Raw genomic sequence first — 27,535 nt, forward strand, 5'->3', positions numbered from 1 at the left:
ATAAGGCATATATGTTTGTTATATACAATAAAATATGTAGAAAGTAAAACAAAAAGACTGTTCCTCTCCTCTTGCCTATCTCTTTTTCCAAAATTATTGATAATTTGGTGTGCATCTTCGCAGACTTTATGCAGAAATAAATATGTGTATGTAATTTTTTAAAATGAAAGAGTGTTACATATATTGTTTTTAGAGGTGTTTCTCCAAAATCATTCCAAGATCCATATGTGCAGGGGCCTTATTCTGTTGAGCTGGTAAGAAAGACCCCAAACTCATTTTACAGACCTCCCTGCTGCTTTGAACTTTCTTGGATCTGTGACTTTGTCCATATGTGGGGCGATAGCTGTGGAAAACTACCCTGTCAGTTATATTTAAAATAGTTTTAGGTATTGCCATAGTGCCTTACAGTTTGCTTTAAAACGTATGCTCTCAGTAGTAGTTCCCCACTAAGGATGACACAAGATTCACTTTTTCAAACTTTCCCAAACCGGTTGGAGAAGGATGTTATCTTAGCGTTATTACAACAGACATTTTTTTAAGTATGCGGCTGGTTGGGCATTTTTCATATATTCATTGGCTACGGAGACAGATTTGTGAATAGGCATTCTGGGCAGAGAATTTTCCTTCCAACGAACCAAATCCGAATTCTTTCTGAACCCTGGGCCGTGAGTCATTTGGTTAAAGACCTAGTGCGGAACCATGGGGCGAAAGCGGTCTTTGGGATTTCAGGTGACTCTGGACACCTGAACAAAGTCAAAACCCTAAACTTAGGGCAGGGGGCACGTTGGAACCCCACAGGAAAGAGGATCGGGGGCCTCCCAACATATTCCAGGGTGCCGTAAATTTCCCTTATTCTCTGCTCTATGTATCCAGCGAGTGCGACCAGGCTGGGCGGGATCCCGCGCTCTGAGCAACTCCAGGCAGCGAGCGTCGCCGGCCTGTCTGTGTCCGAAGTTTTCCCACAGGGGGCAGTACCGCCCTCCAGCGCGCCGCTATGGTGGGAGGGGGTGTGGGATCTGTGCAGAGTTCTGGGGGTTCTTTGGAAGAAAGTTAGGGGCTGCCTAAGGGTGTGGGCGGGACTCCAGCGGTTCGCGGCGGGTGGGGGAGGGCCGCCGGGGGTGTGAGGGGGGCAGGGGAGGGGGGCCGGAGTGAGGCTGGGGGTGAGGGCGGGGCGCGCGTTGGGGAGATGCAGCCCCCGGAAGGTGTGAGCGAGCGGTGTGCGAGTGTAAATGCGAGTGAGTGTGTGCGCGCCGGAGCTGGCGGGGCTCCGCGGGGCGCGCGGGTGTCAGCTTGCAGCCGGGCTCCTCCCTCCAGCCCCCCTGCCCAGCCCGGCGGGCCCTCCTTCCTGCCCCACTCGCCCCTCCCCGGCGGGCCAGGCGCTGGGACGCCCCGGCGGAGCAGGCGGCGGCGGCGAGTTGGGGAGCCCTGGGCTCGGCGCTGCCGGTGGGGCCCCAGCCGAGCCGACCCCGCTCGGCCCGGCTGCGCCGACCCCGCTTCCCGCCGGGCCACGCCCTGTCAAACTTTGTTGCTGCGGCCGCCGCGGCCGCGAGCAGAGCAGCCGGGCGAGCGGGAGGGAGGGGCGCCGGGCCGGGCCGGGCCGGGCGCGGGCGGCGCGGGGCTCGGAGAGCGGCGGCCCCGGCCCGCGGCCCCACCATGCCCCAGCTCGGCGGCGGCGGTGGCGGCGGCGGGGGAAGCGGCAGCGGCGGCTCGGGCGCCGGAGCGGCCGGAGGAGGAGACGACCTCGGGGCGAACGACGAGCTGATCCCTTTCCAGGACGAAGGGGGCGAGGAGCAGGAGCCGAGCAGCGACAGCGTCTCGGCGCAGCGGGACCTGGACGAGGTCAAGTCGTCTCTGGTCAACGAGTCGGAGAACCAGAGCAGCAGCTCGGACTCGGAGGTAAGGAGGCTCCGGCAGCCGACCCCGAGGACCCCGGCTCGGCGCCCGCTCACCCGCCCTCGCCTTTGTGTCTCCTCTGCAGGCGGAGAGGCGCCCGCAGCCTGCTCGGGACGCCTTCCAGAAGCCGCGGGACTATTTCGCCGAAGGTACGTGCCGGCGGGGACAGCCTCCGTTCCCGGTTCCCCGAGGCCGTGCCCCAGCTCTTTGCCCCTCTCGCCGGCAGCCGTCCTGGGGCGCGCGTGGGGGGCGCTCGGGTCCTGGGGCCCCTCCGGGGACCCCTGCAGCTGCGCTGTCGCGGGGGCCGGGTCTCACCCCCGCTTTGGTCTTGCCTGCAGTGAGAAGGCCCCAGGACGGCACGTTCTTTAAGGGCCCTCCGTACCCAGGGTACCCCTTTCTGATGATCCCGGACCTGAGCAGCCCTTACCTCCCCAACGGACCCCTGTCTCCCGGAGGAGCGCGCACGGTGAGCGCCTGTCGGACCGCGCCGGGGCGGGTGGGAGGCCGGGCCGGCGTGTTGTGCCCCCGGGCTCGGTGACGGGGTGGGGGATGGGGCCGTCCCGGGAGGATCCCCGGCAGAACTTGTTTTCAGAGTTGAACGACTCTGTGGCGGCCAAATGTTAGGCTGCGCTGGCCAGTGCCTGGGTGAAAGTAACGTTCCTTTAAATTCTCCCCTTTTGCTGGGGAGAGGCTTTTAGGTCCACGTCTGGAGTCTCCCTTGGCTTCCAAAATTCTTTGCTCGCGCTACAGGAAAACTTGGATTTGTGCCGGCTTTGAGGGGCAGGGAGGGGTCTTGCTTTTCTTCCTGGAAGTGGGTCAACTTTCCCTGGCATTTGGGCAATGGGCCGGGAAATCCGTATTAACGGCGTTGCCCCCCGACCTTGGTTTCACTGGGCTGTTACCTCCCAACCTCGGTTTCAGTTCCCAAGAAACCCAGTATTCGTGGCGGGTTATCACACACCCCTCTTCCCACCCTCGGCCCTCGCGCAGGGGCCTCAACTTTTCTGTGGAGCTCGGGATTTAAAACTTGCCGAGATGATTTCAGGGCAACCCGCGGCATTCTTCAAGTTGAGAAACTTGGCTTTTTTCCCCTTTGTTGCCTACTTTTCTCATTTAAAGCGAGCGCTGAGACACTTAAAACCTGTTAATGGGCGCGCATTGTGTGCTGCGCGCTGGCATTTAGAGCCGTGATTAAGCAAATTGACGGGGCCCCAGACGACGTGCAAATGAGGGCGGATTCCATCTTCCCCTCCCTGGCTCTGAACTCCTGCCCCCCGCATGGCAAGGGGCGCAGCCCGCGGCTGGCTAGGCTTTTGTATCCCCCGAGCCGCCACCCGACCTCAGGGCCCCCTGCCCATATGCTAGGTCCGATGGCAGATCTTGGGCGAGCGCCTGTCTACTACGTGCCAGGCTCTAGCGTGCTGCCCCTTGGGCGCCGCGCGCACGGTAGTGGTTCTTTTTGCTTCCCGCTCAGCCTCCCAGTGCGGGTCAGTGCGTGCTTGATTCGGGGCGGGAAGTGTTGGCGCCTTAGGAACGGGGTCCGACAAATGCACATCATGCTTAAGCTATCTTTAAATAATGATCACAATTAAATGTCTTCCCTGAGAAACGCTCGGTGCTGAATGGATGATCCCCGCTGTCATGGTCCGTGGAGAGCTGAGGCATCTGTTCAGTCGTTCAGTGGTGCGCTCTCTTGGCTTGTTGGGATGAAGGAGTGGAGGTGGCGGGGCTCTGACCAATGGAAAGGGGAATGGGACCACACAGCCCTCACTGTTAAAGCTGGGAAGACCTATGGCTTTTGTTAGCCCTGCTTTGGAGCACCCCAGGAACTTCTGAATATAATAAGCTGGATGTGGGCCTCAGGCTGTTGCCTTTTTCTCATTCGTATTTAAAGAAAAAAGGTGCGAGTAGAAGTTGGTCAATAAAAGCTGCAGCAACTTCGTTTAGGTTTTCACTGATTCCCTTACATGTCCACAGATGTAGCTCTCAGTTCTGAGAACTTTGGTAGGGTTCCTGTAACTTGTGTGAGAGCGTTATGCTACCGAAGTCTCATTTTCCCATTTCCCATTGGCTGTCTGGAAAGAGGGCAGGCATTAACATTGGTGAGTGAGCACTGATCCAGGGCCTGGTGCAGATAGTCACCAGACATGTTACAAAATGACCAATTATTTACCTCCAGTGGCCTATTCCTTCCAGCTAGCCATTTCTCATTAGGGCATTTGGGTTCTTCCTCTTTGGTGACTCTGACAACTGCCTGTCTTCATTGGCTGCCCCCCAGGGAAGAACTCCAGTGGGACAGCTTTTGTTTGTGTTAGTTCCCTCCTCTCTTCCTTCTACCACCTTCTACCACCCTTCCTTCTTTCTACCATCTTACATGTTCTTTTGCTTAAAAACTTCGCAAGGTGGGTCCCTCCTGGTCCTGAGGATTCCTGTACTAAATGCAGCCCTGCGTGGGTTTCCCAGAGCCCTCCTTGGGGAAGCCGACCTTTCCCCTCTGCATGCCTCTGACTGCCTTTCGGTCCCTGCAGCTGTTCCCTGCCCTGTCCCATACCACAATCCCTGTTTCAAGCCTCCGAAGAACTTACCCTCTTTCTGTTCACACTTTATAAGGGACTATGTCCTGGCCTGTTCTCATACCTGAATCTTGTCTCCCTGGTGGTGAATTGCCCTTGCAGAAAAGTAAGTTCAATTCCCCCATTGTTTCTGTGCCCCTTAAGAGCCTGCCTGCTTACAGAGTTCATTGATATAGGAGTGACCTTTCCTACAGTTCAGGCAGCTCAGCTGCTTTTTGGCCCTGTCCTTGGGCATCATGGGCTGTTAGGAAAGCAAGTGAGAAAACCCTAAAGTCATCATCTGGGCTATAGAGTTGAGGTGGTGCTTTCTTCTGGATGATTCTATTATGTAGTCGACGTGATTTTCACTTTAGGCAAACTATAGACTCTCTGTTGGTGTCCCAGCCTCGTAAAATGAATGTAGATAGATAATGGGGCAGAGGGCTAGGGAAGGAGGTGGCCAAAATGGGGGAAGGGTGCCTCGAATATATAATCTGGTCTTTCTTTTGGCATCCTAGGTCTGTTTTTATGTTATCTCTAAATTTCACAGCCTTAGGCTTTGCTGCTCTAAGGCCTATAAGTGGTATAAAATTGGGTGAGCTCAGTTCTCTGTTGCTCTACCACTTTCTGGAAATACTAAGCCAGAAGCAAAAGTGCTGATTGGCTGGAGTGTTTTAAGGGTGTTAATTGACCCTGGGAATAACAAGCAGCAGGGCTGCAACACCCTCACCACTGGCATAATTCCTGCTAGGACGATTGGGGGCCGGCCAGTCCTGCTGTGGGGCCATCTCCTCCCCCGGGCATTACCTTTGCCCTCCACTTTGGTTTGGCTGGAAGGCTGGGAAGTGGCCTCTTCCTGAGGCTCTTTAGAGAAGAGGTCCCCTTAACCTGGGGTGTGTGCCAAGCCTTTGAGCTGTGAGTCATTCCCATCTGGAGCCCTGGGTACCCTGCGGCCTAGGAAGAGAGGAATAACTGTCACAAACCATCTTTCACTCCTTCAAATAGTCACCCTGAAATGATACATTCATTCTTGAAAAGGCTTCACAAGTTTGCTGAACCACCTTAGTGCTGTTGACTAGAATTTTGTTAGGAAAATATAAGTCAACACTGAAGAAAGTGGATGTCAAAAATAGTTTGAGTAATAAGAGCCAAAAAGAAAATTTTGACTGTGGTTCAGCAAGCTAGCTACAAAGTGATGGAGAGTAGTTTGACTATGACCACAATTTTAGCACTAATGCCATTTTGAAAAGAGTACCACTTCTAGGTAGATTGCTGAGGGGATCTATAGTTTTTGTGTCCAGTTTACAAATTTAAGAGCTGCTCTTGCACAACTCAAGTACCATGTTACTCACACCTTTCTCAGACCATCTCAGCTCTTGTTTCTGTATGAAATTGTTTTGTTCTCCAAACGTGTGCTTGTTTTTAAGTCCTTCGTTTCCCACTGCTTCCCACGGGCAGTCTTGCCGATATCCTGGGTGCTCCTGTTTTCTTTCTGACATAAAGAACCCAAGCAGAAATCCTTGTGTCCTTGTGGAGAAGTTGTCTGTTTTTAGGGGTTGTATGTAAAAGCTAAGTAAAACCTTTTCTTTTGGAAGATCAGTATAAAGATGCTGCTTTTGGTAAAATTCTTTTATGCTATTTCATCTAAATATAACTTCTGTTCCATTTTTTTCTAAATATAACTCAGGGTTTAATGAGGGCTTTTCACATGGAACAAGCTTGGAGGGCCCTGCCTGTGTTGTTGAAGTTTTGGCATTTGGATTGCTGGGGAGACAATTGGTGACAAACCCTGTGGAGGGACTCGAACCCTGACAGTCTTTTTTCTTCGAATGGATGGATCTGGCAGGGAATACCTGCTTCCTTTGTTATAATTTTAGAAAGTTATAGGTGGTCTCATTCTTCACTGATCTCACTTCTATGGATTTTCCAGGAGAAAGTAGGCTAGCATGCGTGCACACACACGCACACACATCCACACACACATAATCTAACCTTTAGAGTGTTCCAGCCTTTACAGTGATGTGCAAAGTTAACAACAAAAAAGTTGGCATAAAAAAGAATTTAAATGATTAACTCATTGGAAAATCTATAATGCAAAGATCCTACTTATATTCCAATTTAGAGCTAACTTTTATTTGCTAAACTGGGGATATTTAGGTTGGCATCCTTAAGATTAAACTGTAATTCCTCAACCTTATCTTATGTTTATTGAAGACCCATCATGGGCAATGGCTACTGGACTGTGGGAGATGGGGTGAATTGGACCCAACTTTGCCCTAAAGGATTTAAAAATTGAGTTAGAAGTAGTGTTAGCACAAACAGCTATAATAGAAAGTCTATGTTAATAGTACATAAAGTCCACAGAAGAATTTTGAGAATAACGAGAATAGAAAAATTGTTTTGGGCTGGCATGTTCAAGGAAGGCAAGTAGAGGAAGTTTTTTTTAAACTAGTTCCTGAAACTCGGTCCTTCTTTAATTCAAAGTAATTCTTGTTAATAATAAAAAAATGTAAATAATACAGAGAGATTTAGAGGGAAAAGTAGACGTTTTCCTTCATCCTCGTCTTGAAGTTGAGACCAGCACAGTCAGAGCAGGGGCATAGAGGGAAGAAGAAAGTTCAGGGCTATTTGAGTAATAAAAGTTACTCCATTTACTTGGAAGGATAAGGGACCAGACAGACCTCAAATGCCAGTGAAGGAGTCCAGTCTTATTCAGGAAGCAGCAGAGAACCATCGAAAGTTATGCTGGAAAGTGATGTGACTCATACATGTTCTTAGAAGGAGAATAGTGATTGGAGGGAGAGGACCTGGAAGGAGCTAGAACTGGTAGGAGACTCACAGGAGTCCATGGGTGATATGAAAAGGGCTTAAGATATTGAAATGGAAAGGATAGGAGAGACTGGAATGGTTGGTTGAATTTGTGCCAGAAGGGGCAGTACCAGAGGCAGAAAGTGAGGTGACTGATGTCACAGTCAACTCCTGGTGTCTGAGCCCGGGTGACCTGGGGGAATGACTTGTAGGTGTGGCCCTGGCCTGCTGTCTTTGCCTCCCAAGTGCTGGACAGATGGCTCATTGACTACTTTGGCAATAACAAAGTCCATGTAGTCTGTGAGAGGCTCTCACTTGGAGAAACTGCTAAGTTTCCTTGGAGACACATTGGATTTGAGGGAATATTGAAGGAATAGTAGAAACTACAGCAACCGGGCGATGTAAGGGAGTAAGAGAAGAAAGGGACAGGATTCCCAGAGCAGAGAAAGAAGTCACCGAAGGAGTATGGAAAAGTGCACTTGCCAAAGCGGGAGGAGAGGTTAGGTACTGTGACATCAAGGAAAGTGTAGCAGAATCTTCAGTGTCAGATGCCACAGAGGGGAGGGGAAGGAAAGATGGAGGAGTCAAGAGGAGCTTTGGGAATTCACTAGTTAGGAAGTCAGTGGTTCCCACAGAGAGAAGTATTCCAGGCAGGTTGTGGTGATAAAGATCGGGAGGCAGAGACACTATCTTAGGGCTTTCCAATCAAGTGCCAAGGCACTGTGCCTTGGACTGGTCTTGGGTGTGGCCCATCCCTGGCTCCTCAGCCAGAACCCCAGATCAGACTCCCGCAGTGGCAAGCAGCCTCCTTTGTCTTCCCCTGTGTACCTTACACATTTCACTTTCTGTTCTACCGTAACCTGGAAGATGTTGGAAAACCAGACTCAAGACTACCATTTAAGAAGATTGGCTGTGGCATGAAGGGGGAAGGTAAGAGCTGCAGGCTTTGGAAAGTATATTTAGGATGCTGGAGTGGGACTTGTAGGAGCAGCAGGGCAGGGTGGAAGGTAAATCGGGGAGAAGGTAGGAAGAAGAGGAGACGAGACTGGGAAAAAAAGCAGTCATCTGCCTTCATTGATGGAGGATGCTTGACAGTAGGTGGTGTTCTTCTAATTTTGTAGAGTAGCTCAAGAGTTGAAGATGAGGATGTAGAAAAATGCAGAGGTGGAGTTGGTAGAAAATGAGGGGAAAGTGCATTGGACAGCTAGATGGCTTTGAGACTCTCAGTAAAACCAAGAATTTGGAATTTTGCTGGCATTAGGGAGACTACAGGCCTTTCTCTGTACCCCCATTATAAGGCTGAAAGTGTTGGGACTCTTAGCTACATGTTAAATAATGAAACATTTATGCATGGACTCAAAGATATGACGTACTTGGGAGAATTATCTTCTTTTTATTGTCTGGAGCTGGCTAATTTTGAAGGGGGATAGAGATGGGAATCAAAATACAACTCCTTTGTAGTTAGGAAAAGATACTGGGATGTGACAAGTACTTGGGGATGGGAAAGGACCGACCGCTTAAAAGCATGTATGTAGAAAATGGCCTCAAAATGGCTAATCTAATAATGGATTTTTGGAGGAGGTTTTTATATGTCCTATGTTTTATTATCTTCTCTCAAAGTGGATTGGATTCAGAAAACAATGAAATAAATGCAGTTTTCCAAAACCGTGGTATTTGGGAATGTAGGGAACATGAGGGAATGAGGGGACTTGCCTTTTCTTCTGTACTGTGTGCGCTGCCCAGTGAACACCTTTGGAGTACTTACTGTACAGCTTCTTTCTGAGACTCATAGGTGTTAGAGATGTTCTGAGTTACCTCGACTGATAGATACCTTTAAGGTTCTAAGATAAATTTCAGAATCCTAAATCTTTCCTTTTCATTGTCTGTATAGCCTACAGATTTTCATGGGCAAGTGAACATTTAGTTTAGAAATACACTTCAGAGTTTGAAAATTATAAAAATGGTTTTCTAAACATGGCCTTTTCAAGAGTTTTTGTGGAAGTGATGAGGGGTGATAAACTTAGTTACCTGGAGTACTCAGGACAGGAAATGATCTCACAGTCATACTCTCAAATGGTTATAGTATTTTAGAAATCTGTTTCATTTAAGAGGAGCAACAAGGCCCCAGGTGTTCCCCCTAATTGTGGAAAATAAACGTAAAATAAATATAAACAAAAAATTCACAAAAGAAGAAAATACAAATGACCACCAGACATGTGAAACTATGTTCAACCTCCCAGGTAGTCAAAAAATGCTAATAAAATCAAGAGCCATTTTTGGCCCACCAAATTCACAAAGATTTTGTCTTCATAAGACTTTTGGTGCTGGCAAATGTGTGATAAAGTAGGTGCTCTCACTTGCTGTTCCTGAAGGGAGTTAATAGCCCCACTCTGTTTGGAAAGCGCTTGGCAATGGCTGCTAAAACCTTAACATTTTTCATAGCTTCTGATCTCCTAGGAAGTAGGTACTCGTTATTCCTATTTCACTGCCTTGCAGACAGACTTGTAGAGGTCAAGCATCTTGTTCAAGATCACACTACTGGTAATTGACAGCACAAAGATTTGCACTTGGTTGTGAGTCCAAAGTCTAGGTCTTCCCTTTCCACCCTTGTGACTTTACACAAATGCCTGATAGAAGCAGCTCCTCCTCCTCTCCGGAGAAAGGCAGCTGACCTTTGTTTTCCGGTTCAGAAATCCTGATGTGAGTTATCAGTCGGGGCTGGAGGGTGGGTAGACTTGTTCCGACTCTACAGAGTGGACCTGGGAATGTATTTTCCCAAATAATCAGTTATATGAGTGAACGAGTGGCTGTGGTTTAAGTCGTTCCTCCAGTACTGCACTCCAGAGAAGTGAAATGACCTTTAGTGGGTGGCCCCAGGAACTTCACCTCCACGTTGCCCTCTTTCGGAGGAAAAAGTGATTATCTACTAACATTTGAACTATTTTGAACTTGCGGACTGTTTTTCCTTGTTGAAATTGATGAGGGTTGGAAAAATACACCAATGTGTCTTTAGTGTGGAAGAAGGTGGGAGCAGTACACTGGCTCACTACCCCTGCAATTTGGATTACAACATAGTTTGGTTAACAAACCAAGCTCCAGTGGACCAAGTGTGCAAACATTATTTCCTTATTGTTAATTTTACAAAATATTTTATTATTTGGTTGCTTTTTAAAATTTTCTAAGTTAAAAAGCAGTCCCAATCATCTATAACTATTTCAGTAAATTGACTACTAAATGTTTACACAGAGAATTGCAGAGAATGTATTAGTCTCCCCCTCTGTGTGTGTGTGTGTGTGTGTGTGTATTGTGTGTATGATGGTTTGAAATTAGGAAAAGAATCAGGTAATTCAGTGCTTTTTCTTTCACTTCCCAAATTTCCATATGGTCTCTTTCGGAAAACAGCATGGTGGGAAGATTAATAGGAGGACTTCTGAGTATGGTTGAGGGGGCGGTACTTGGGTTCCTAGCTAAGTCTTCCTGGAAATCTGGATATTGCAAGGCACTAAATATTAGTGAGATAAATGTCTTATACCTCATAAAGTAAAGGGAGCCATTATTTGTAGCAATGTCTATAGAAAATGTGTGGAAAAACAGAAAGGAGTAAATATGAGCGATAACTGTGATTAAGAGATAGATGGATCTGATGATAAGGGAGAAAATCAAAAGGAGTATAAATGAGTGGTGTGAAAAGCTAATCAATTTACAAATCCAGATTTGTTGGCAGATATGATTTCTGATGTTTGGAACAATACTCTTTTTTCCATAAATTCCAAGAAGAACATATCGAGGTCACTAAAATCAGTTGTATTTATAGCACATACCTTCTGGGGGTGGGTTGGGTGTTCCTCCCTGAGATTCTAATGCAAGGACCCGGTATGGGTATCCCGTATCCCTTAGAGCACAAGGGGCACCATCCAGCCCATCTCACCAGTGAGGAACACAAGCTCAGGGAAATTGTGAACCTGCCCCAGATCGAACGGTCATGAATGATGGGAAGAGGACCAGAGCCCAGCTGCACTCCCTGGAGCTTTAACGTCTCCACTACCTAGGGGGCTCCACAGCAAGTCCGACAGAAAGCAGCGCTACAGAAAAGATACATCTCAAAATACTTCTTTATTAAACCATAACACTTGACCCATGATAAGTGATTCATAGACATTTGTTGAATGTTGACAGCATGAATATTTAAACATCACTATTTTTAAAAAACAGCCCTGTAGTCACCTGTAGTGTTCCAGGGCATTCTATCACATCATTTACAACTGTTACCACATTCAACACTTGCACATCTGAGATTATAATTTCTGTTTTATCCATGAGGAAGTTAAGACTGAGAGAGTAAGTGAGGGGCCTAGAGTCACCTCTCCAGAAGGCGGTAAAGCCATTATTCTAGCCATAATGCTGCAATTTCCCTTCTACCTAAAGTTGACAGCCAAATTAATGTGAAGATGCCATTGGGAGCAAGATACAAAGAAACGGTGTGTACAAATGCAGTAAAAAATGAGTAATGAGTAACATCTCTATTCATTTTTTTTGGTGGCATTTCCAGCCCTTTCACTTAGGGGGCACTTTTAATCATTGCTTCTGCCTGAGGTAGAGTCAGACCCTTAATGGCTGGTCTCTTTACAGTTTCAGAGAAACGGTGATCATTGTAGTTTTAATTTTCTTTGCTTTTCTGTACTCTGTAGCTCCATTTAATCTCCTTTTCCCCTCCAACTTCCCTGCATTTTTCTTCTGACATTAGGTGGTAAACTTGGTTCTTCATTTTTGTTTTCTCCCTCTTCTTTAATTTACCACCTCCCCCCTCACTGCCACTTCCACCCCTGACTTGTGGATGTTGTCGTTTCCCCTTAAGAACTAGATCTCTGAAGACGGGGCATCTCCTCCCACACGCTTGTGGTGTACACCCAGGGCCTGGCGCACCCGGAGCACCCGGGGCATGGTCCGTGGCTCCACCTGGGGCGCGAACCCAGGACCTTCTGTCTGTAAAGCGGACATGCTAACCACTACACTATGGAGCCACCTCCAGTTGGTTCTTTAGATGCCATGATGTCTCGCATTGTTATGAGCAGCTGTTGACTTGGCTCGTTGCCTGCTTCCTACTCCTGACCAGCTCCACTTTCTTGTACATGTATGAATATTATTTTACATGTAAATTGGATACGGTCATTGTTCATTAATTATATTATCGTTTTATATTGTTTTCTAGGGTGGGATGCGTAAAGGAGAGGTATAGGAGGAATATTAGAGATACGTGAGATAAAAACACTTTATACTTTACAACATAAGCTTTTCTGTTATAGAAGGCGTGTTAGGGAGAGAGACACTTGTGCTGAAGCTTTGGAGTGGGAAACAGGTCACCTTTGCAAGGTGTTCCCAGGCTTTCTTAAAGAGAGTGAATTCAGGAAGGGACTGGGATGATGAGTCTGGAGTTGGGGGGAGCCCTTAAGAGATTCCTTTGACCTTGTGCTGAAAGCGAGGAGAGAGGAACATGTGTGGAGAGAAGCCTAAGGCTTGAGGGATGAAGGAGCATCCTCCACCGACAATCCACCTGTTTTTCCTTGGGGTGCCAGTATGACTAAGGGGTCTGGGACTTGGGTTTGGACACTGTCGGCCAGGCCTTGAGTCTCAGCGTAGCCATGGTCTGGCTCTGTGCCCCTATGCCCCAGGGCCCTCTTCAGCAAAATGGGGATAATGTTAGTATTTAAAGGTCGCTGAATTAACATTTTGGCTGAATGGACTGCATTTTAAAACCAGGATTTGTCCAAGGCTAAAACTAAATAGCAACATCATAGAACAAATCTCTGGGATATAAAAAGAAATGAAAAGTGTCATCAAAATAATGTACGCTATTATTATAACTTTATTAAGATGTTCAGTGGCCAAAAAAGTTTAACCAATATTTCAGTAAGTGGACATTTTCTTGCAGTGTTTTAAACTATTTGTATAGGAAATGATTGAATAGTATATAGTCAGGGGAAACCAGAAATGCTGAACAAAAGTAATTAGTACATCAACTTTCGTACTTAGTGTAGGTTTTGCATTTACATGGTTATCAATTCCCTTTGCAAAGACTTACATATAACTCTAACAGATTTGCCAGTTTGTGAGAATTCTTAATCAAAGGGCTATCAAGAGGATGATATAATATATAATTAATTCATATATGTGGAATTTATATACAGTTGGCCCTTGAACAGCACAGAAGTTAGGGGCGCTGATCCCCGTGCAGTCAAAACTCCAGGTATAACTTTTGACTCTCCCCAAATTTACCCTCAGTCAGCCCTTGCAACTGCAGATGCGAAACCTGCGGATACGAAGGGCTGGCTGTATTTATTTTTAAAAATCTGCATATAAGTGGACATGTGCAATTCAAACCCGTGTTGTTCAGGGGTCAACTGTATATAAATTAAAATTAATTTAACTTTTTATTTTGGAATAATTTCAGACACAGAAGATGCAAAGTAGTATGAAAGATTCTCATGTAATTTTCTCTAGGCTTTCCAAAACATTAACATTGACTACATTTCCTTTATCTTTTTGTCCTTCTATAACTTTTTTCTGAGCCATTTGAGAATAAGTTGCAGACACAATGCCCTTTATTCCTAGATAACTTCATGTGTGTGTCCTAAAACCAAGGAGATTCACCACAATATAGTTATCTAAATCAGGAAATTAATACAGACCTCATTCAGATTTTGTCAGTTGTCTTCCTAGTCTTCCTAATGTCTTTTGTAGCAAAAGAAAACATTAAAACTTTTTGGTCGGGGGTTGGTACAGGGTGAGTCCACATGTGTTATACTTAGTTATCTCTTTAGTCTCCTTCAGTCTAGAACAGCTCTGTCTGTGTCCCTTGTGTTTTTGACTTTTGAAAATTGCAAACCATTTATTTTGTAGAAGGACCTTGAATTCTGCTTTTTTTCAGATCTTTCTTCATGAGTAGATTCAGGTTGTATATTTTGGCCAAGAACACTGCATAGTTGATGTGGTGTTGTGATGTCCTTCTCAGTGCTTCTCGTCAGGAGGCACCATCTATTGTCCCATTACAGGTGATGTTAATTTTGTTCACTTGGTTAAAATTATATATCAGGTTTCTGGAAGGAAGTTACTATTTTTTTTCCTTTTTGTAATTAATAAGTATCTTGTGGAGAGATACTTTTTGACCATACAAATATCTCATTTCACATCAGACTTTTACCCACTGGTTTTATTATCCATTGATGTTTCTTGCCAGAATAATTGTTTCTGTGGTAGTGGCCAAATTAATGGTCATATTTTTAAAGTTTGACATTATAGCACAGGAACAGTAATTTCTCTGCTCTATAAGTTGCTAGATTGTTTCTGTGATGCTCTATCGTATATTTGTGAATACTAAATGAGATGAAATAAAAATAAACAAGGTATTTTTGGTTCCACATATTTTAAAAAACAGTTTCTTCTCTTCATAGTTTTTATAGTCTTTATTATGTCTGGGTCAAAGATGGTTTATCAAGAAATTATGGTACATGATTTTGAAATCTTGTGAAATATTGAGGTAGCAAGGTTGACATTCTGCTCTGCATTCTAAATAGGATGTAAAGAACTTTCTAATTAGGTTTTGAGTTTTTTATCTGATGACTCCTGTGGAGTTTTTCACAGTCTGGGTTTTGTTAAATGCAACCCCATGATGTCTTTTAACATGTTTTCTGACCCCTGTAGTTCTTGAAAATTGTTAGCTGGATTTAGACTTGATCAAGCTTTAGGGTTCTCTCTTTCTCCCTCCTTTTAAATTTATTTTTGCAAGATTCTTTTATATATGTTGTCCTTACATCATGAGACACTTAATGTCTGGTTGTCTCTGATATTAGCAGCTACTGATGATCATCACCTGCATCCATTACTTCATCAGCAATTTCAAAAATGGTAATAGTCTATTTGTATCATTTTTTTCATCTATCGACTGTAATATTTTTAAAAAGAGAAACTACCCCTCGACTATTTGTTACCTTACATTAGATGTCAGCAAACTAAGGTCCACAGGCTAAATCCAAACCACTACTTATTTTTGTAAATAAAGTTTTATTAGAAAACAGCCATGTTCAGTCATTTGCATATTGTCTGTGGCTGCTTTTGGACTACAAGGCTGAGTTGAGTAGTTGTGATGAGGCCATACCTGGTCTACAGAGCTGAAAAAATCTGGCCCTGTATAGAAAAAAATTTCTAACCTCTGCTTTAGACCATATGGGCAAAGCAATTTAAATGCTTGATTCTTTCTCTTTATTTTCCAGTTTTCAGTTGGTTTTCTATTAACCCTGCAAAGATGACCAACAAAGTTATTTTTTTATTGTGATAAACTCATAGATTTAAATTTATTTGGTGTATTTCAATCCATTTGTGATTATTAACCTGATTGATACTCAGATTGCCCTATCTTTTAGGAGCCTCTTCAGGTTGGCTCCTCAGTCCTTTTGACACAGTCCAAGTGGTCTTCGATGCTCCCCTGCTTGCTGGAATGGCTGGTAGGATGTTCCAAGCTCTTCTTGTGCATTTCCTATCCCCCACCTGGAGCCAGCCATTTCGAGAAGGAGCTCTGATTCCTTTAATGAAATATGTTACTTAGAGACCATAGTCTGAACGCTAAATGTTATTATGTTTACTGTTATAAGTACACCAAGCAGTTCCATACAGTTTAAAAGTATACAGTTGACCCTTGGACCACAACAAGTTTGAACTGCATGGGTCTACTTATATGTGGACCTGTGAATAAGTGGACCCATGCAGTTCAAACCTGTGTTGTTCAAGAGAGTCAACTGTAGAATATAATATGCCTACTGTGATTTAAAAACATTTAATAAATGCTTGCTCTAAAAATATATAATGTCCTTTTAAAAAATGTACTCTTAATATTAGTAATACTGTTAATTAATGCTATTTATTTAATAATTGTAGTTGCATATTGCAGTTGCTTTCTATGTAAAATTAATATCTTTAATTCTAACATTTTATTCTTTCAATAAAAATGTACATATATACTTCTGCCAATTGATAGCCTTTCACCAGCTAAAGCTCATAAGGAGATTTCCACTCAAGTTAAATGTAAAATGTGTCCCTTTTTTTGAAAGGGCATATTTAGATAATGACAGCAAATCAAACATGCTTTGTTTTCTTAGTTCTCATGGTTACATTAATTAGATATGTCGGTCACCTCTGTGACCACGTGTCATTGGTCAGGCAGATGTTCAGGCCTTCTCGAGATCGAAGCCATAGCTGAGGAACAGATTTCCGCTGAATGCTGAGTGCAAGGCTATATTTTGATACATTCCTAGGTCCTACTTTATTGTTGCAAAGATGAAATAAGGTCATGCACAAGTGCACAGTAAGGGCTTTTTCAAGGTAAATTCATTAATAGCTTTAGTGGTCCTGGGTTTTCAGGACTGCCCTAGCCCCTATAAAATTTAGTCTCTACACTGTACCAGCTCCTGGGCACTTACTTATATTCAGTTTTGTATTTCTAGTTTTCTAGGATCCATATTTCTAAGAACCTTAGTTGTCATATTTTTCTTTTGCATACCGTTGCCCCTAGCACAGTGCCTTGCACTTAAAATCTGCACATGTGTGAACGCTTTTTATTATTTATTTACATTCTCCTCTTTTTTATGTGTAGTGTGTAATAAACAGTAAAATTCAGTCTTCTTCCTGGACATTTTTAGGCTAACAAGGGAAATTATTTTTCACTTTGGGTATTTTTCAGGGTGTAATCTGTCATAAGTTCATCATTGATGATTGATCATTTTTATTTTACTTTTTATAAAAGTTTTATCATTTTATCCCAGTATTGAGGCTTGTACATCCTTTTAAAAATAAAGCAAATGTCTGTGTTAGAGGTAGAACTTTGAATCTATCCTATTAGTTTGTAACTGTGGACTTTATTTCATCTGTGATACTGGGAGATGTGGAAGCCATATGTTTTTATAGGCCTGTGCCAAGGAAAATACTTTAGAATTACATTAGCAACTCTGAGGTATTTTGGCTGTTCTGAGAGGACACATGATAGTTTTCCAGTTATACGAACAAGAGCTTTTGTTTTATGCAGAAGTTTCTTATGGGCTATGAGAACAATAGTGCCTCTATCAGCATTTCCCGGAGTAACATCCTTGAGATGTTAATAGGTGGGACATCCCGGGCTTCATTTCTGCATGGCTTCTTGGGCCTTTAACATGCCAGCATGTACCAGGAATCTCTTAGAGGGGAGTCATATTGTGCAGGATTCCTCCAGCTCATTTGACCAAGGCTTTCCTTGTATTTTGAATACTCTCTCCCCACCCTATGCAGAAGTCTCACTTCACACTCCCTTTCTCCCAGTCTTAGATACGGTTCTCTGCTGCAAATTCTCAGCTCCCTGTATGTGAGCACATTTCACTGATGGTAAATATGTGGCCTACTAATGATCCGATACACACTGCTTCCTCTGGATCCTAAACTCACTGAAGAAGGCAGAATTAAGGTCTGTTTTGTCCTCTATTGTAGTCTCAGCACCAGGCATGTAGAAGGTCCTCAATAAATATTTGTTGGATGAGTGAAGGAACCATAGAACTCTTTATTTCCAAGTAGCACCTCATGGGTTTAGTGCTCTACAAATCTGCCTTGGGAACCATAGTTGGGTCTGTGGTACCATCCTATTCTTGGTACTTTGTTTTTGATATGAATAATTAGAATTCTGTAGATCTTCATAATTCTGCTTAATTTACTCAGTGCATCCAGCTGGCAGGAAAGTGTCAATGTATTAAAGATGAGGCTCGATGCTTGAAATAACTTGTCTCAGAGGTCCATAATGAATCAGCTGGTTTTAGAACCTTAATTTCCTGATACCTGTCTTAGGGTCATTACCCAGAGGCCCGGCTCTAGCCTATTCTACATAAATAGGAACTAGTGTTTGAGACTGTTGGGGGAGGGGGAAATCAGATGCCCCTTTGTACACTCATTAACGCAGGCAGAACGAAAGGCCCAGCTTGGTTTTCAAGTTCAGGTTTGGCTCATATGTGGACCTCAGTAAAGATTATGATCTTGGATAAATGAAAAACAAATGTTAAAGAAGTCATAATGATGTAGAAAGGGAGTTCAGGATTCTTGTTTTTAGAAGCTTCGGGTAAACAGACCTCTTCTTAAAGCAAACATTCATCTCCTTTCCTCCACTTTACCTCTGAGTTCCATCTTTATGATTACTCTCCATTTTTACTTACATTAGCAAGGTGGGTAGATATGTACCTGTGGTCTCAAGACACTGTGCACAAGCCTCATTCGCCAAGCCACTAGCTCTTCTGAACTGGGAAAACAGAAGGTCAGTCAAATCCGCTCACACGTTTGGCAAAATGCCCTCCTCTTAGGAATGACCCCCAGTGGCCTGCTGCCCAAGGCGCTCCCTTTTCCTCGGTGTTTGAGTGCTGGGGAGGGAGCACACAGAATCCCACTGTGTCTTCCCCTGGGCCGAGTTCCCCAGCACATTCTAGAGTAGAGCTGGGAGCCTGGGGCCTGGCAGGTTTAGGGACTAAATGGGACTCTGTATGTATAAGCCAAATTAAGTCTGCGGGCAGTCTTTACGAGCACAGTAACCGTTTTACAGATGTAAAGAAGCTCAAAGGTACTGTGCATGTTTGTAGTCTCAATTCCAGCAAAGTTTCCATGAGCACATTGGCGGGGCTCTGTACACAGAATTTACTTTCTCTCTTCTCATTCTGCTCACCTCTTCACTCTGTCAAAGTATGCAGCATATTATTTCATGTCTCTCTCTCTCTTTTTTAAACAAGGGACCTTAGAGATTTCAGTTGCAGTTGAAGAAACTGAGGCCCAGAGAGGTGAAGAGAGTTCCTAACGTCAGAGCTAGTGAGAAACACAGCAGAACTGTTACCCGAGCTTCTCTTTTCTCTGAATAGCACCTTTTGCAGTGAAAATTTTATTCCTTTTGCGTGTTTCTCTATGTCCCAGAGGAGTATTGCAGGCATTAACTCATTTAATCCTCAGAATGGCCCTGCGAGTGGGGACGGTGGTTATTCCTCCTTTCTTCCAGAGGAAGTCTAAGTGCTGAGAGGTCAAGATCCTTGCTTGAGGCCACTGAGCAATCCAGGGCAAGGACAGACATAGAACCCAGATTTGCCCAGCTCCTACCATGTGTGCCACCGCCCCGTGGGCCACGCTGATGGCTTGCGTGAGCTTGAGGGACATTACCTGTACAGGCGAAGACGCTGAACTGGATCACCCAGGGGTTCCTTTCAGTGGTTGCATTCTAAGGCTCCATTTTGAAACTGGTCGAGAATGCCTGAACTTTTTCTCTAAGAAACCCAGGACTATAGGACCTACAGAGCTGCGCGTCTCACTGCCTTTTGGGGGGCGTCCAGAGGGTCTGCAGCACCTTCTGAGGAGGCCTCTGGGTGGAAAGCAGGAGCAGTGGTGGCAGATTAGTCTTCATGGACCCAGGAGGAGCTGGGTGGAGCGGGACGGGAGAGACCCTGACTGGCTTTCTTGCCTTCCCCTCTTTCTACCTTCCTTCCCTCCTTAGAGGCGGTTTTGGGGTTAGTAAGAGGTGAGGGGAATTAGTGATAATTACTCATAGTTTGTACAGACAGCAGGCCTAGCATCAGAGGTGCCTTCTGGGACAGAGAGAGGCTGAGCACTCTAGTCAGAATGTCACATGGAGGACCCAGAAGATAGCAAGGGTTCCATGGGAAGGAGGGAAGGTGCAGTTGCCTGTTAGGGAGGTCAGCTTTGGATCCTCTCAATAATAAACAGGGAACCAGTCCCACAGCCGTGTAAGTGCTGGCTGTGTGAGCAGAAGGCAGGGGCAGCGGCTAAGAGAGCTGGCGGGAAGCGGGGTATAGCCTATGACATCAGCCCAGAGCTACTCTCAGCCTAGTCCAGGACTCCGGCTCCTGTGGCCAAACCCTAGGCACTGACCCTTTGTCACCTCCGGCATAGGGACTTTACAACACAGATGGTCCCATTCCCTTAGTCTGGGACCCCCTTGTCCTTTTGGGTTTGGTGTCCAGGAGACCATTACACAAGTCTGTGTGCAGCTGAAACCTGTCCAGAGCTTTGAGGTCCCAACTTTTCTGTGGGCTGTTTTAGCACTTTTTAGATGTATTTTGTTGTGAGGAGCTAGGAGCCTGTTGAAAAATGTCTGACCGAACCTTTTGCCGAGAGAAGTCTGAAGGCAGAGAGGATGCCCACATTATACGTCCTGAGAAAAATTGTTTGAACTGCCAAAATCACTATAGTTTAGGCTATATTAGTTTTAGGGGATAATAAAGTTTTCTGTCTTTTTTTGGAAAAAAAAAAATTCTGGGTTTTTTTACTATGGTTCTATCTTTTATCTACGTGTACTGCTTTGATAAAATGTTATTATGGCTCTCTTTAAGTGGATAATTGAGCAGAATAGCATGTTAATTTATCTCTCCGTCAGGCCCGTGGTAAGGCCTACTTCTTTGGAAATGATCCCAAACCAAATAGCCACAGCTCACCTGCAGAAGGGCCTCCTGGCACCGGGCTGGGCCGGAACCCCTGCCATACTTTTCTGACTGTCCTTAGAAGATGGTTCCCACCTTAACAAAGGTCTCCGTTATTGAAGGTCCAGGCCTTCAAATCTGACTGTTTCCATCCCTGGTACAGATTGTCTTCCCTCAGGCAAGTTTCTGTCTCAGAGTTGGCTGTGAGGATATGGAAGCACAATCAGGCTTTGTGGTGCAGGAGGGCTTTGCGGTGCCCTGGAAGGTGGGGTTTAGCCTTGTATAAATAAATAGCAGCAGGCTCTAGCTTCAGGAAAAGGGGATTCCTGGAATGAGAGAGACTGGTGCTCAAGACGGGAAGCTCTTCCCGGCTTTTCTGCAGCCTCTGCAGCTTCTCCTAGCCCCACTGTCCTTTCACATGGCCTACGGGCAGCCTGCTGTTCTCCTGGAGCTGCCCTGACTCCCAGAGCACCTGGGACCAACCACTGACCCTCAGGAACTCGGCTGGCTCCCCTTTCGTCGTCCACAGAGACACACTTTGCTCCTTGTGAGGCTCATCTTGAGCTTGGTAGTTCTAGCTGTTGGCTGTTCCAGTCACTCAGCAACCTGTCAGGCAGACGCCCACCCCGCTTTGGCATTTCTCTGCATCTGCGTGGTGATCATTGCTGCCCAGTGGCACCCTCTCCAGAGCAAACCTGGAGGCCATGAGGGGCATCTGCAGCTGCCTGCACTCTGGAAGATCTGGCTGGGGGTGAAGGGAGAAGGCTGCAACCATTCCTACTGCTTTCGTATGCCGCCTGCTCCTGGCTGTTTAGGGGTGTTGGCCCTTTGACATCAGACAGAGATGGGAGCAGCCCTGAAGGGATGAAAGACCAGATTCAGGCTTTCTTGGCCCAAGGCCCCTGGAAGACTTGATGAAGGGGATCCTTAAGGCGAAGTGTGACATATGGTTTTTCAAGGCCCCCTCGTAGCCGGCCTGGTCTTAAACCAAGTATCCTGCTGGTCTCACTGCCCTGGCAGTCTCCTCCTGCCATGCCCGCCAGTTGCCTTCTGCCCCTCATAAAGTCCTTCTTTGCTCACTCTCTCCATCTGTTTAGCGGGCTCCGCTTCCTCCCAAAGCTTCTCTGTTGTCTTGGCTCACTCGTCCCCAGCGTTCCCCAGCGCTCTGACTGATGGTCACTTGGTTTTCTGGGTTTCGGAGCCCACCGGCCAAGGAGACCTTTGCCAAGTGAGCCCAAGTGGAGCCCTGGGACACTGTCACATGAGTGAGGAAGGACGTTAGCCACCATGTCCTGTCTCCAGCCAGCACTTTTCTCCCTCTACCTAAAGACTTTGTTGTTGATTTTTTTCTTTTCAAACCTAAAAAAAAAAAATAGCATACAGGAAAATTGTCGGAGTTCAGTTTTATAAGTTTTAACACAGATTTGTGTAACCGCCGCTACAATTCCGAGTCCCTAAAACTCCTTGAGCCGCGCCCCTGTGGTCGTGCCCTACCTCCCACCTCTTTCCCCAGTCAACCATGGCTCTGTTCTCCCGCTCCCCACAGCGATTTGTTGGTCACATTATGTGTATCTTCTCAGAAGTTTCATTGGTACCTATTAGTGTAAGATAAAAAGATAAAAATCAAGACCACACTCCTAAAAGCCTCCCGCCTTCCTTTGCCCCTTATTTTGTGCTGAGCTCTGACACCTACTTTAGAACCTCTTCACCGGACAGGTCAACATTAACTCAGCGTTCCCCCTCCCACCTCCTCGGCTGTGTGTACAGTTCAGTATTTTTTAAATTTATTCTGTCCCTGTTTTCCTGCTCATAGCAAAAATGTTTCTCTTAGTTCAGTGCTTCAAAATTATGTGTTATAGGAAGAAGCAGATGAATTCTAAGTTTCAAGGAATGCTGTCTGTAATAATAACCCTAAGCTGGAGATTGCCCAAGGGAAAAAGAAGAGTTGAAAAATAGTGCACAGGAAACTCTTGACAATGGATTTGAGCCCATCTTTTATTTTTTAAGCCTTGGTTCATCTTTTAAAAAAAAAAAGGTTGAGAGGCTTAATTTTGTTCCAGAAGATCATTTGCAAACCTCAGTGAGAACGCACAAACCATTCCTGTTTAATTGGAGTCAGACAAGGGGTGGTTGTTGAGGTCTGATGAGGCTCCCTTTGCTGATGTGGAAGAAACAGACCTGCAGACGTGGGATCCATCAGTCCACAGACGTATGAATGCCCTTACTGGGCTGGCTTTGGGACATGTGCCAGTGCTCGTCTGGCTAAGGATTTACCATCCACCTTGCCCTCAGGAAAAAACCTTCCCTGCCCACCTCCTCCTGAGTACTGTAACAGCTCCACTCAGGAGAGAGGCTTTTCTCATTTAATGAAGTGTCGACTCCAGAGTCTCCAGAATAAGTTGCAGTTGCCCAATTTCCTGGTAAATTCTCAGATTCTCTTGTGGTTTGAAGGTGTGAGTGAACTCAGGATATTTTTTTAGGGTAAATAAAGTCTATAAAGTGTGATTTGGGTGCTTGGTTTTCAGTGCCAGAACTTGGTTTTCAGCGATTGGCTCCTATGAGAGGGGAACAGAAGTCAGTCTGAAGGCTGTAATTTTCTTGAAGGTGAGAACTGGATTCTGAGCTGTGAGCAAAGGGAGGTGTGCCTGGGTAGGTGGAGCTGGTTCCCTGGACATGGATGGGGTTCTCCCTTGGGCCCAGCCCTTGCCCCTCCTGCGTCCTGGGAACAGATAGTTAGTTGACTTAGGAGGAAGGGGATGAAGATGCTGGCTGTGCGCAGAGGATGAATACTTCCCTGCGGTGGTGGTCTTCAGTCTGTGGGGCCAGGTTAATGGGTGAAGCACGTGGGACATAAAAGAAGATCCTGTTTGTACCCTTGTGCATAGTCAATGCACATGAAAGGGTGAGAATGATTTTCCATACTGTGGGCTGAGGGTTTGTGGTGATTAACTCATGGAGGGGCCTGTACTCTGAAGGCGACCCTGTGGCCAGGTCGGTGCCAAGACTGTGGCCTGGGAGCAAAAGCCAGAGCTGGAAAGGGAGCCGGGCCTGGCTAGGTCCTTACAGGAAGAACTCAGGCTCCTGGTGGTCAGCCTCCTAGGGTGGGAGCCAGGTGAGCAGCCCCACAAGGAGGGGGGGAGGGCATGGTAGTGGGTGTGATGGAGGCTGAGGGTCTAAGTAGGCCGGCCCAGCAAGGCCAGCCAGTGGTGGACCACAGGCCTGGCAAACTGCTCTCAGGAACAGAGGTTTGGAGAGCAAAGCCAGGAGGTGCCCTAAAGGTTGAAAATGACTGGCCCGTGAGAATTCCCTGGACCCGTGTGTTTTTTTTAAGTACATATGCCTGACCTTTGTGCCCAGAATCTCTAGGTTGTAGGGCCCCAGAACATATATTTATTAAAAGCTCCCTTTTAAATGTTGGTGCACAGCTAGGATTTAGACACACAACCCCACCCCTACCTCAGGCCACAGTGGGATCTGGAGGCTGCATTGCAGATACTGGCAGAAGCCAGCCCCAGCTGGAAGATCAGAGAACCATGTCGGGCACTGCCTTACCCGAACCAGGCCACCCCTGTTAACTGCCATATTCACAGAGCAATGGTTCTCATGTTTTCTTCATCTCTGCAGACGTATCATCTCTTCTGTTTCTAGCTGAACAAAATCTTTTCGGCCTCTCATGGATCAAGCCTTCCTATACTTTTTTTTCGCTCGTGGAAAACATTCTTGTTTCTCCTTTAAAATCACCTGAGTCACCTCCTGTTGTTTGTGGGGTAGTGACTTGATTCCCTTTCCTATATGTACCTCAATTGTGGTACTTCTCACTTTAACAGCTGTCACCTTGTTTCTGGAATGAGACTGAGCTTCTGGAGGTCTAGCTAGTAGGTATTTTTTATGGTTCATCTCTGAGTTCCTGGAGCTTAGGAGCATTGTAACCAAAGCTTAGTGAATTGATGTTTTAATGAAAGGACAAAAGGCATTTTTAACTCTCTCTCCTCTTTGCCACCATCCCCCCCATTCATCGGAATTAGTCCTCCGCTCGTACCCAATACAGGCCACTGTAGCCTGGGCCTGGAGGAAAAGAGACCGAGGCTGCGCCCAGCACGCTCCTGAGAACCACTAAGATAAACACAAAATGCACTCTCTCCGAATTCTGAGAAGACAAGGCCCTCAGAGGTCATAGGGTTCAGTGTCTCTCAACCCTAGCTGTGCATTAGAATCATCCAGGGAGCTTTTAAAAAATGCTCATGCCCAGCCCCCACCCCCAGAGATTTTGATCCAGCTGGTCTGGGGTGGGGCTCAGGCTTGGGCGGAATTTTCTTAAAGCTCCCCAGGGGCTTCTGCATATGCAGCCAAGTTTGTGAACCACTGCTCTGTCCAGAGCTCCTCACTGAGTATTTGAATGAAAGGATTAACCAGATCCCTGCCTGGTGAAGTGATGGCCCCCCAGTGGGACCATGGTCTGGTGGTAGAGTCACCAACAATGTACCCTGGATGCTGTAAGCCCTTCCTTTGGCCAGTCCTGTCATCTAACAGAATTGGACTTTGACCATCCCTCTTGCTCAGAGGCCAGAAGCAGACTGAACAAAATCTAGTTTTAAACTGATTAGTGGCAAACATAAGGAGACAGGATGTGATGGGCTCTGAATTAAAATCTTTTTTTTCAGGCCATTTATTTGACTTTGAATATCGTATTAATTTGTTAGGGCTGCTGTAACAAAGTACCACAAATTGGGTGGCTTAAACAACAGGAATTGTCTCACAGTCTGGAGACTGGAAGTCTGAAACCAAGGTGTTGGCAAGGTTGGTTCCTTCTGAGGGCCGTGAGAGAAGGGTCTGTTCCAGGCCCCTCTCCTTGGCTTGTAGATGCTGTTTTCTCCCTGCGTCTCTTCACATCTGCTTTCCTTTGTGTGTGTCTATGTCCAAGTTTCTTCCTTTTGTAAGGACACCAGTCATTGGATTAGGGCCTACTCTAATGATCTCTCTTAAGCTTGATTCCCTCTGTAAAGACCTTATCTTTAAATAAGGTCAAATCTGAGGTACTGGGGGTTAGGACTTTAACATATCTTTCGGGGGAGCATACAATTCAGCCTTTTACTAATACCATCTAAGCTTCCCACCTTAACTGTACCTTTTAAAAATATTCTCTTTTTTTTTTCCTTTACACCCACTCCCAGCATCAGATCACTCAGAACCTGGGGCCCAGGGCTGCTGCTTGTAGGCATGCGGCACCAACTTGCCAGCCACCAAGGCTGACATCTGTTCCCTGGTTATGGGTAAACTTGGAGGATGATGGTTTATATTCAGGCTCCCCCAAAGGTGGATATAATTGCTCTAATTTCTTCACAATAGCAGGAGCAGTTTAGTCAAGAGGCTGAAAGAAAAGGGGAGCTAGAGATGGGCCTCCCCTGCCCGAAATAAAGGCCCAAGTCAGGTGCTAATGTTAAACATCTATTTGAGTGGATGCGTGAAAACTAATGAAAACTGATGAGCAGGCTAGTACTGTGTGACGGCTTTTCTTTGGAATGTATATAATTATTGGTAAACAGGTGAGGGGGAGACATGATGTGGAGAGGAAGTGGTGTTTCATTCCTGTGAAAGTTGTGTATCAACTGCTTACTCCAGAGCTGCTTCATGAGTCAACCCACAGGCAGAATTCAGAGGAGGGCCAAAAACTTAGATGGAAAAAATTACATTTGATTTTCACTAATTGAAATTTTGCATGCTTTTGATTGTGAATGTAGACAACAAACCATACTGTATTAGCAGTACCTGTGATGGCCACCACTAGGAATTGCTGAAAAAAAAAAATGTTTTTTTTAAATATGATAAGAGTCATAGATATCTCAAAGTATCATTATCCTCATCACTACTTCAAAATTAAGATGCTTATCCCTCTAGGTCTTATATAATATGTTAATTATATATTAACCATAGCAAAAATATTTTGATAACATTTTATTGTAATTGGTTTTCTTTGCAAGGCTATGTATTTATTTTGTGCATTTAATAGCATTCTGAGGAGGATCCATAAGCTTCCCTAGACTTCCGGGGGCTCTGGGGCACTGAACAGGAGGCTTTGGTTTGTTTGTAATAACCCCTTCCTGTCCCCAGTGGGTGAATAACTCCTATCAGTAAAGTTTAGATTACAGTTTTGATAATCGCTGACTTAGTTAATATTCGTAACTTATTTTTGGCTCCTTGGGGCTAAACTGTGTGTGCATATGTGTGTGTACGCTGTGTGTAGGTGTGGTGTTTGTGTACATATAGGTGTATATATGTGCATGTGCAATGTGTGTGTGTATGTATGTATGTCTGCCTTTATGTGTATGCACATGCACTCACATGGACTTGGACTCATCTTTTTTTCAAAGATGTCAAAGATTGGGTAGACATTTTAAAAGAAACCCAGGTTTAAATTTGCCATTCAGCCAAAGCTGGTCCCTGTTTAGCCAATCAGTCTCTAATGAGTGGGGCTTCGAAGAGGGGCTTTTGGCAAAATAACCACCTGCTTCTCCCAGAACCAAATGCACTGGGATGTGCTTTTCTTGGTCACTCTGGAACTGTGCAAGCCTGCGCTGGTGCCTGAGCTGCCTGTGTTGGAAATGAAAGCTGGGCTCGAAAGACCAGTTCCAGATGGCCTGAAAAAATATATAATGGCACCAGCTCACAGGTCTTAATGGGTATGAAAATGATCTGAATATAGATGATTAGGTTTATGGGTTTGGGTTTTGGGAGTGTTTTGGGGTTTTGTTTGCTTTTTACTTTTCTTTTGAAATAATTGCTATCAGATAGTTGCAAAAATAGTACATA

At 45.4% G+C, this 27,535-nt stretch overlaps 1 protein-coding gene across 1 annotated transcript in view; it reads left to right on the top strand.

Annotated features, from left to right (window-relative positions):
- Positions 1 to 1,365: 1,365 nt before the first annotated feature.
- The window catches only part of TCF7L1 (transcription factor 7 like 1), a 143,576-nt gene continuing 117,406 nt past the window's right edge, over positions 1,366 to 27,535 (top strand). The window contains exons 1-3 of the mRNA XM_039852770.1: positions 1,366 to 1,896; positions 1,979 to 2,042; positions 2,232 to 2,359. Of these exons, the coding sequence (XP_039708704.1) occupies positions 1,654 to 1,896; positions 1,979 to 2,042; positions 2,232 to 2,359 (435 nt within the window). The 5' untranslated portion in view covers positions 1,366 to 1,653. The remainder of the gene's footprint in view (positions 1,897 to 1,978; positions 2,043 to 2,231; positions 2,360 to 27,535) is intronic.

The sequence above is a fragment of the Pteropus medius genome, unplaced genomic scaffold (genome assembly GCF_902729225.1).
Source record: "Pteropus medius unplaced genomic scaffold, Ma_sr-lr_union100, whole genome shotgun sequence".
In the NCBI taxonomy this organism is placed as follows: domain Eukaryota; kingdom Metazoa; phylum Chordata; class Mammalia; order Chiroptera; family Pteropodidae; genus Pteropus; species Pteropus medius.